The sequence below is a fragment of the Sceloporus occidentalis genome, unplaced genomic scaffold (genome assembly GCF_023333645.1).
Source record: "Sceloporus occidentalis isolate IW3139 unplaced genomic scaffold, rSceOcc1.0.p SCAF_50, whole genome shotgun sequence".
NCBI lineage: Eukaryota > Metazoa > Chordata > Lepidosauria > Squamata > Phrynosomatidae > Sceloporus > Sceloporus occidentalis.
The window spans coordinates 6267913-6278470 of record NW_028317030.1 but is presented as its reverse complement, the minus strand read 5'-3'; the positions used below and the strand labels follow the sequence as shown (position 1 = coordinate 6278470).

Below are 10558 nucleotides of genomic sequence, written 5' to 3'. Positions count from 1 at the left end.
GATGAGTGCCACAATGTGGTATATTAAGCAGGGTTAGGGGGCAGAGGGGCAATAACTCCCCCTTTCTGGGCCCAATTCCTATATGGAGGGACAGCCCTGGGCCATTTTACCCCTGGCTGGCCTGCCCTGGCAGGCGGGTGCTGAGCGGGGCTGTTACCGTGGCTTCCGCGAACACCTGCTACTTTATACATAGCTTTGAGCACTGGGCTAAAATTAATAATATCTCATCGTGTCTCTTGTGCTTAGAACATTCCATTTTCCCAAAAGGCACCTGGCCTTCTCTTCCTGATTGGTTATTCATGTGTTATCTTCATAAACATTTATACATTTTTTACAACTGGTGGAGGACTCAAGAGGGAAAGGTTTAGGCACCAGACCCTAAATATCGCTAGCCTTGTAAGTTTCATGGGAAACTGGTTGAAATGAATTGTTTGGAAAAACTGGGAAATGGACACTTATTTCAGTTCCATTCCTTCTGAGTGCACTTTGATAAATGATACGGGGACCTTTATGAGTGGTGCGCAGGCAGTCTCTCGCAGTCCCTGTCTCTCTCTCTCTCCCCCTCCTTTTTTCTTCCCTCGGTGACTCAGTTCTCCATTTCCCGCTCCTCTTCCTCCTCTCCGGATTGGACGCCAGAAGTGGCAACATCTGAGACCTTACGGCTGTGCGGGAGGCTGTCACACTCCTCCCGTGGCGGAGACAGAGACTGCAGGTCGTGACAGAGAGCATCATCCTCTTCTGAAGGGGAGATTTTAGATTGTAGCAACCGAGGGGCAATCTCACAGATATTCTCAAGCTGTCTCTCCTCAAAGGACTCAGGTCCTGGGTTTGATGTTACCGCACCGTTGGGTGCTGGAGATGCTGTAAGAGACTGCTCGCTGCTGGCCCAAGCCTCAGAAGAGCCAAGACAGTACAGTCCCTGTGACACATAGGAGTGAGGCCAGCAGTTGGAGTGTGTCTGGCCAAGGTTATCTGTACCCACAAAAGGGGAGGAAGGAGAATGGCAAAAAGAGGAGACAGGTGCAGGAGAAGGGTAGAGAGAATGGCGAGAAGGGGAGGTAACAGAGGGTGAAGGGGAGAGAGAATGGCGAGAAGGGGAGGTAACAGAGGGTGAAGGGGAGAGAGAATGGCGAGAAGGGGAGGGAGCAGAGGGAGAAGGGGAGAGAGAATGGCAAAAAGGGGAGGGAGCAGAGGGAGAAGGGGAGAGAGAATGGCGAGAAGGGGAGGCAGCAGAGGGAGAAGGGGAGAGAGAATGGCGAGAAGGGGAGGGAGCAGAGGGAGAAGGGGGGGGAGAGAATGGTGAGAAGGTGAAATAGAAAAGGAAGAAGTTTGGACAGAATGGGAATGAGAGGAGGAGGAAGGGGAATGGGTGAGAATGGGGGGGGGAAGGAAAGAGAGGAGGAAAAAGGATTATGAGAAACATAGTGAAAGGGGAGAGAGAAGTAGAAAAAAGGATGAGAAGAGACAGTGTGAGGAGGGACAGAATAAAGAATGGTTGGGTTGAGAAGGTACGAGGATAGGAGAGAAGCATGGGGAAAAAACAATCATAATGTTAAACATAGCCATCATCTATTTTCCACTTCACTCCCCCTTCCCATTGAAAGGTAACTCCTGGCACTACAAAGGTGGTCAATTCTAACTCCTGATACCCTCATGTAGGGAGCGGTGTACTGCAACTGCCCGGCTCACTGCTTATCTAGTTTTTTAATGATGCCTAAAAGCTGAATTCACCGGCTCTTTAAACAGACCTCCACCAAGGCTTGTGTGTTATCTTTACTATGGTTGACCTGCCTATGGTAAGTGCTTCCATGTATCATTACCCCCTCCGCTGGTCCATACCCTGGTTCTCAAGCAGTTCTTGGTAAGTTTCACTTTGTCTTTCTTGGTTCGAGTTGACACTTTCCTCTTCCCCATCCATCGATGACCACGCCATGAGAGTTGCTTCTGAGATGGCAAATTGTTGCATCACACCTAGGAAGACACAAAAAGAGACAATATTGTTGATAATACATTAAACATTGAGGTTTCGGATGACCTGAACCATTGCGATTCATTGAGGCCCATACATGAAAGCTTTAGCTGAGATGACGGGAATGTCCAGTTACTCAGGTGAACTTGATTCAATTGGCAGAATTACTTTAACTAAACATCATGAAGTCAACAGCTTAGGAGGAGTTGAGTTGAACCAGAACTCCATTGAGCTCAAGACAGCCATCCAACTACTCGACTGACTAACATACTTGTATTACCTTGACTCCCAGAGTTTACTCAACAGAAATCAAGTTAATCTCTATGATAACACAACTGGAGGCTCTTTGTCCAAAAAGTTGAGTTGCCGAGTTTACCCAAGGACCCTTGGAGAGACCGGTGGTTTAAGTAACCATTTAATAATTAATCCTTGCATTCAATAGTATAAGTGTGAGTGTGCGTGGGCTAGTGTTCTATCTGGCTGGGCAATGGGTTCCCATGCTAAAGGTCCATGTTCCTTTAAGAAATGTTATCTGAGGACTTTGCTTTCTAAGAATGACGAGCGTTTCCGCTGAGCGCCGCGCAGGGAAGGAGACAGCCATGTGGTGATGGGTGTTAGATTACGCCTGCAAAATACAGTGATTAAACCCTTTACGTGCCAAGCCGCAAGCGATGAGAGCATCTTACCCGAACAACATGACAGAGAAGGTGCTATACACAGATTGGGTTATTATTAAATGTGTGTAACAGTTGAGGAGAAGGGAGTGCTATAAACACACTGGGATATTTTTTTCTTTTAGAATGTGAGAGCTCAGGGTGTACAATAAAAAGAGATGCGATGAAAGTCAATGCTTTACTCAATGACATCAATATCTCATCTAAAGTATTGGGAAGACTCTGCTGGAGCCACCTCTGACCAAAATACATTACACAAACGTATCTTTGAAATGCGCCAGGTACCTCCAGTTATGACGATGCCAGGTCACTTATTGACTTTGAAACAAGGTCCTTTTTTTCATATATTTAACAGAAGAAGAATAAAACCCTCCTCACCTGCCAGGAACCGAGCTTCCTTCTCTCCATCACTCAGGTCGGAATACGCGTCGCTGTCCATCCTGGTGTTTTCGTTGGGCGGTGGCGGCTGTTGAGCCCAGCTCTGCCACTCTATCATGTGAGCAACTCGACCAGAACCTAAAGCTGTTGGTTTAGTGACATGATCCTTCATCGAGCGAGAGATACCTTGGGGGAGAAGATAAAAAATAAAGAAATCTTGACAAATATCGTGGCAGGAGCAACGACTTTGTGATGCCGTTTCAGCGAGGAGCTCACAGTACCTTTGACAGAGGATTTGGCGAGAGCGCCAATTCCATAAGCATTGGAGTGTCTCTTCAATCGAGGAAGGATCGAGGTGGTGTCTTCCATGGACAGCTGACAGACAGATCCAAAGGAAAAAAAAAAGAGAGGAAATAAAAGCTCAGAAAGCAAGATTAAGAGCGTGAGACAGATGAGACAGGCGGTGTGATAACGGCCTACGGATAGAGTGACTGCCAAATGTTAAAGGAAGACTCGATTGAGACTCTAATCTGTTGGGATACGGAGCCTGAAAGTGGTCAATGATGGGCTGGAGACAGCCAGGTGCTTTAGACATCCCCAGTGTGAGGGAAATGATAGAAAGTGAAGGAACGGGAAAAAAAACACCTGTGCAAAAAAAAAATATGGAGACAAATTATTTTTTTTTTACTTGTTCTTCTCCTGAATTTGCAGGAAGAAGAAGACTTCTGAAGAGAAGAGAATTTCTAGAGAAGACGCTCTTCCTGAAATGATGGATCATTGCTGTTAAGTAAATGTATCGACTAATATATTTCTTCACTAGAGTTCAATGACATCGAATGGCAAATTTGATCAAATTTAAGGAGTTCTAGACAGAGAAAGTAATTATTTTTTTTTTATTAGGGACATGACCATTAATGGTAGGTGGTTGGTTTCACCAGAAACGTTAATAAAGTTGGGGTTACCATATGGACATGGAGAAAAAAATTATAATTATGTTTAGATAATAGGCAGAGAGGATGAAATAGATGAAAATAAATATATTATTTTAAATATAAAAGAAACAATAATTTAAAAAAATATATTTTAAGTAAAAATGTGTAATTGATAACAGTAAGAAAAATATATATAATTGAAAATATTCCCCAAATAAATGGAGGAAGGAGAAGGGTTAAAAGAAAGAACTGGAGTCAATTCTAGAAAACAATGAGACAGAAAGTGTAGTTCAGAAGCAATGGATGAGTGAGAGAGTTAAGGTGAGTGAGAGAGTGCAGCCTAGATGAAGAGAGTTTAAGAGACAGGCAGAAAGAAGAGAGAACAACATAGCCAGGATCCCAGAGCGCCTAGGAGGCTACATGAGACATGTCAGTAAGAATGAGAGTCAGAGAGAGTAAGAGAGTGCAAAAGACCGTCATTGGGAAGGAAATAATACAGGTTTGAGCTTGAAAGAGAGTGAATGAGAATCAGGAGGATTTAAAGGATGTAGATTAGATCTTGTGCGAGAGGGCATGAATGAGAGCGTACAGCACAGAGCAACGAGAGTGATAGGGGCGGTTCGACGGTATGGTTTAGATCTTGTGTTAGAGTGCATGAGAGAGGACAAGTGTGTGGGAAGGCAATGAGACTCAGCACTCACATTGATCCCGTCCCAGGAGAAGTCTGTTCGGGTCTGAGAGAGAGGGAGAACGGCAACGCATGAGACACATAGCAGCACAAAGAGACATCACAACAGGAAGAGACAGCGAGACAGAGGAGGAGACCGGCCCTTCTGATCACTAAATCTTTTATGACAATGCAACTCTCATCACACCCAGCCACCATGGCATAGTCTTACTTTCCGACACGTAAACGATAGGACTGCAAGGTTATGGAGGTGTGGATGATAACGTTCTATAGGGTTCATTCATCGTGTTTGTGCGCACGGCTTACATTCACTTACACGCCACGGGGGCCGGAGAGCTGGTGTAACGTGTTCTGGGCACTATGGCAAGGCCCTGTCCTGTGGTTTCAAGCATCTCACCCCTCTGCATGCATTTGCTTTCTAACATAGGAGATAACCTGCCGGCGATGCCAGATCATCGCCCTGCACGCTCTGATGACATCATCACCACCACCATAAAGACTCCATTCTAATGAGGGCCTTACAAAAACATGATGAATTGTGGGATATTTTGAATGAAGTCACCTGTATTCAAGCAGGGATTTTGGCAGTGAGAATAGCATCAACTATGATGCCGAGTCTCTCCTCATTAGGGATTTTTGGTTCATTGGTTGGCGTTGAGAGAAGAGCTAATTACCCAGCATTTGCCACGCGGAGAATGGATATTCATTATGCATGTACCGGGGCTAGTGATTGAGATGCAAGCCGGGACTGACTACCTGGCGCGCAGGGCAGCAACAGAACGACAATGCCCCATAATCACCCCATCTGCCCCTCCAGTGAGCATAAAAACGCCAAGTACGGCCGCGCATATCCAAACATCAGCAGCACTTACATCGCCCGGCGGCTGCTGGCCTTAAAGTGCCACGTCTGCCACGTCATTGGCCAGCCTCTAATTGGACAGCCTTAGACCCGTTCCGCCCCATCTAGTTGCCGTTTCTCCTGCTGTAGAGACTCAAACCTTAATCAGTCGTTGGTCTCGTTCTCCGATTCTGGAGCCGTATGTCTATCCCATGAGTGTTTAATACCCTCACTGTATTACACTCTACCACTTCTGCTGGGAGGCCGTTCCACTTACCTACCACTAATCACATAAATAAAATACAGGAAGACAATCTCTCTGTTTGGTAAATACAGGCGACACCAGAAATATATATAATATAGTATCACGCTGCAGCACTCCGCGTAGGTGGGAGAGCAGAAAGGGCCTGGAAGTGATGCCGTTTACATCTTAATGACACTGCGATGGCCGTCTGCAGGACGTCAGCCTCTGGGCTCAGCGTACGGGGCTGGGATTGTGGACTTGTGCTCTCCTTGGGGGCCATGCTGAAAATCAATCAGGGGAGGAATAAGCTGGTTGTGTTGATCGGATTATATTAGTTAATAAAAAGCCAGTGATACAAGGAACCAGAATAAACACGGACTGGTCTTACATTGAAGAAGAGACCTCTGAGGTCTCGAAAGAAAGCTTAAGTGACTCAATAAAAAGTATTAACTCCTAAGACTCCAATCACATGAATTGGTTAACTCCGCAAATGCGCAGGAAAATGCCTGGAAGCCTCATAAATCAGCTCTTTTACCCTTTTAATTACAAAGTATCTATTGTAGGGTCTCTCTTATGGTGGCAACTGGATGGTTCTGCCAAGTGACATTATGGAAACCATGACATGTTGGGGGGGTATTCTGAATAATGTCACCAGTATTCAAGCAGTGATTCCACCTGTGATATGGCAGGGAGAAAACGACCAATAGTGAGCTCAGATATCATTAAAGTGGAATAGGAAGGAGTCGGCTGCAGACTCATACAGGGGCCTATTGGACAGGCACTGGAAATGTTCATTCTAAAACTCCTATGATAAATCAAGACGCTAGCCGGCTGGGCGTGATGAGAGTTTCAGTTAAACAGACAAGGTATCCTTCCATCGTTAGTGTGTTCTTAGAATCTAATTAATGGACCCCTGTCACTCCAGCAAGAGCACATGGGTGAGAACAGCATAAAAGATAACAGGACTGGCGGGTGTATCTACATGCATGTTGGCACTTTGATTACAAATTCACATTAAAAAACAATATTTCTGGAAAACAAATAACGAGAACATTGATAAAAGCTCCCGCGTGACCGGGACGGCACCCTGAATTTATAACGTGTTCGCTTAAACGCCGCTCATACAAATTTAGAAATGTCGACCTTATGATATAATCGTTGGGGACGTTGAATTCTGAGAATATCTAGAATTTAGTCAAATTTATCACTCCCATCACTCCTGTGTTCCAATGGCCCTTTATCACTCCCATCACTCCTGTGTTCCAATGGCCCTTTATCACTCCCATCACTCCTGTGTTCCAATGGCCCTTTATCACTCCCATCACTCCTGTGTTCCAATGGCCCTTTATCACTCCCACCACTCCTGTGTTCCAGTGGCCCTTTATCACTCCCATCACTCCTGTGTCCCAATGGCCCTTTATCACTCCCATCACTCCTGTGTCCCAATGGCCGTTTATCACTCCCATCACTCCTGTGTTCCAATGGCCCTTTATCGCTCCCATCCCTCCTGTGTTCCAATAGACCTTTATCACTCCCATCACTCCTGTGTTCCAATGGCCCTTTATCACTCCCATCACTCCTGTGTTCCAATGGCACGTTGTGTTCGCTGACCCAAGTTTAAGTGTAAAAGGCTAATTGATGGTTAGAAACCCTTTTTTTAATTATGTTACAGCCAGAAATGTCCTTGTTTTCCAAGCTAAGTGACCCCCTAACCTTTGAATGGTAGCCCGTGTATATACATTATATATTATTTATATTATATATGGAATATTAGGCGCAGGGATTGGGGGATTTAAGCGGTAAGGATGCAGAATACGTGCCGAATGCGCTCTGAATGTATAAACGTTGGATCGTAGGAGTGAGTTTACTCGAGAGGCCTCTTGGCATTTATATACGGCTATCATCTGTGTTACGGTGACTCATTTCACGCGTGTATCAACAGCCCAACACACGCACCGCACAAAGAAACACACAATGCGGTGATGTCACTGGCCGTGGCGATCTCACAGGCACACGGATTCATCGCGCTGTCCGCGGAAATAAATAAAAAAATATCATTTTATGACTCCGTTTCCCTATAATTTGCTCATTTTCAGGTCTGTTATCTACGCGTCACATTCCAGCACCGGGTCTCCGCTCTCCAAATGATGAGCTTTAAATGATGTTCGTTAGCGAGATATGATCCTAATTACAATGGCCCATTGTCCGCCGGTTCAGACGTCAATCTGAGATGAGAAATGGAACATTTAATTATTTCCAAGGACTAAAAGCTTCTGGAGTTATTCTGGGGTTATTTCGGTCTTTAGAGCTACTTTTAAAGGGAAATAATCACCTAAAATAAAAAATAGTAACTTTCAACGATACATTAATTCCTTCTTTGGTATGAAAAAAAATATATATATTTTTTGGTGCAAAAAGTCTATAATCTGTTAATGTCATTGTCAAGCGCTAATCGCCATGGGGTATACAGAGGCGTAAATATACCCCGGGGAAATAATTCTCCCTTGGATGCGCAGTAATTATTGGCTAAATAATTAATCTCCCGCACAAGGCCTATTAATAATTTACAGACGTAAACAAAGATGGCGGCTCACGTCCCGAGTGCCTAGACGCTAACGGGGAGAATATAACAAAAAATCATAATTAGGAAAAAAATAAAGTACAATATGTGATGTTGGCCGGGATTCCCCTGGTAAAATGCAGAGATATTCTAACATGGAAGTCACGTTCCGCGTTGGACTTGCTGCGTTGGACGACCTTCTCCCATCGGGGTGATTGATCGCCTTATTGATTGGAGGTTCCCATAAATTATTTTAGCTCGTTACAGCCGGACGCACCGATATTTAGTACCCGATTGATTTGTCCTGATATTTATGTATATTTATACAAATGTTCTTTGTCGCGAACACACATAACGGTCCTTCAGTTTGAACCTCATGGAAGATGGCAATTAAGTGGCCAGTGGGCCGTTGGCCAACGGCGGCAGATCGGGTGCTGCAGTGTGCGGCCAGCGGGGGAATATACCCAGCCACGCGCTGCGTTTTCAGCTCCCGTACTGATGTCGTCAGGCAGCTGTGGTCAGGGCCACCCCACCATCGCCCGTCCGGGCCCTGCACAACAGCCTTTCCTTTAGGTGGGTCCAATGTCAATTGTCACTCTTTAGTAGAACCAGTTCCAAATCTCTGATGCCCCTCATCCTTCCCCTGGTGTCCCTCTTTCCTCCCCTGTGCCCCTCTTTCCTCCAGTGATGGCCCTCTTTCCTCCAGTGATGGCCCTCTTTCCTCCCCATGATCCCCCCTTTACTCCCCTGTTGCCCTCTTTCCTCCTGTGATGGCCCTCTTTCCTCCCTATGATGCCTCCTTTCCTCCCCTGTGCCCCTCTTTCCTCCCCTGACAGCCTTCTTTCCTCCCCTGTGCCCCTCTTTCCTCCCTTGTTCCTCTCTTTCCTCCCCTGTGCCCCTCTTTCCTCCCTGTGCCCCTCTTTTCTCCCCTGTGTCCCTCTTTCCTCCCCATGATGCCCATCTTATCTAGTAGCTCAGAATGTTTGTTGGGTATGAGGGTATCACAGGGTTCTAGAGGACATTTAACCTGCTTACTCTGCTGACCACGTTATACTATTATTTCTATCATGTCATAGACATAGCAGGGCCTCACCGGCCAACACATTTCTAAGAACTGGGCTTTAACCCTTTCCGCTAAAAAAACCCAGAAAATGCTCCAACTTCTCAAACGGAAGAACTTTCCTGAGCTTTGCTCGCAAGTGATCCATAACTCATAATCTCAGCCACATCGTGCCACAAAACCAGCTGATGGATCCATTGCTTTAATAACCTGCGTCCAACAGAATTCAGGCGGAGGAGCCGGGGGTATACATTGTATCGGGCGGAACGATAGAGAAATGTATCCATAATAATGATTTTTCTCCTTGAGCATAAAACAGAGTAACGCGAGGTTAGAGCCCCAGCTGGGTCTAAATTCAGAATATCTTCTCTGAAGGTGAAACGACAAATTCAAGATGGTCACCTCCCCGCTGTGCTGACTTAACAACAAACACTGGATCAATACCCGGCACAGGAGGATAGGAGGCATCTCCCGGGCCTGCAAAGCCAAAAGCTCCGAATAAACAACATTCAGCAAGACGAGAAGCGATACAATAAACGGCACGCTAGAGCGGGATGGAGAATCTCAGGGGGAGAGACGGGGGAGAGCATCCAATCGTTAGATCCCCTCCTGGGAACCAATTGCCCCTGATTATGGCAGAAGGGGGAGGACCCAGCAGATTCGGGGTGCAGAAAGTACCTCGTTGGATGGTCGGTGGGTGCTGCTTCCATGGACAGAGCTGTTTTCCGTGGTTCCTTGGTCGGCATCCTTTAACCCCTTCCAGTCCAGAGTTGCCCCTTCACCGCCTGCGGATAGACGGGGATTTGGGATTATTCATAGAATTAAAGGTGCTGTTCCACTTATGCTGTTATAACCCAATAAACAGAATACTGGAATAATTGGAATAATAAATGTTGCCTCATTCATCATATTTTTTTTTTTTTTGCCAGGAATGTCATGTGATACAAAAGCAGGCACTGATACATTGTTGCCATAGAAACCGAAAAAGCTTCAGTGTAATTTATATGTGATTAAACTTTCGAAGTAAAGACTAAAATGACAGATCTTCTGAGGGTTATTTCCTCCTTATGTTTAGAGGGTGCAATTTATGTTTCGTCCAAGTGATGCCACCCCTATAGCCCTATATTATTTAGCATAGTCAATACAGTCTCGTCTTAGATTTAGGAGCCATATGTCTATCACATACATGTTTACATGCCCTCACTGTATTAGGCT

The 10558-nt window shown here is 45.5% G+C and overlaps 1 protein-coding gene across 2 annotated transcripts; it reads right to left on the bottom strand.

Annotated features, from left to right (window-relative positions):
* Positions 1-586: 586 nt before the first annotated feature.
* On the bottom strand, positions 587-10105 carry LOC149288784 (protein FAM131B-like). 2 transcript variants are annotated; one of them, XM_089491555.1, is made up of 7 exons: positions 10022-10105; positions 9311-9313; positions 4655-4687; positions 3303-3396; positions 3022-3207; positions 1840-1971; positions 587-972 (listed from the first exon to the last, which is right to left on the bottom strand). In XM_089491555.1, exons 4-7 carry the CDS (start codon positions 3388-3390, stop codon positions 587-589), a joined length of 792 nt encoding a protein of 263 aa, XP_089347681.1. In that variant the 5' UTR covers positions 3391-3396; positions 4655-4687; positions 9311-9313; positions 10022-10105. The 2 variants fall into 2 exon arrangements, with proteins under 2 accessions (XP_089347681.1, XP_089347682.1); XM_089491556.1 differs by lacking the exons at positions 4655-4687; positions 9311-9313.
* Positions 10106-10558: the final 453 nt, after the last annotated feature.

Coding starts and splice junctions, on each gene's coding strand:
- LOC149288784 (XM_089491555.1), bottom strand. CDS start 3,390: ATGGAAGACACCACCTCGATCCTTCCTCGATTGAAGAGACACTCCAAT. Junction 3,208..3,302: donor CGCCAAATCCTCTGTCAAAG/GTACTGTGAGCT, acceptor TTCTCCCCCAAG/GTATCTCTCGCTCGATGAAG. Junction 1,972..3,021: donor GGAAGCTCGGTTCCTGGCAG/GTGAGGAGGGTT, acceptor GTGTCTTCCTAG/GTGTGATGCAACAATTTGCC.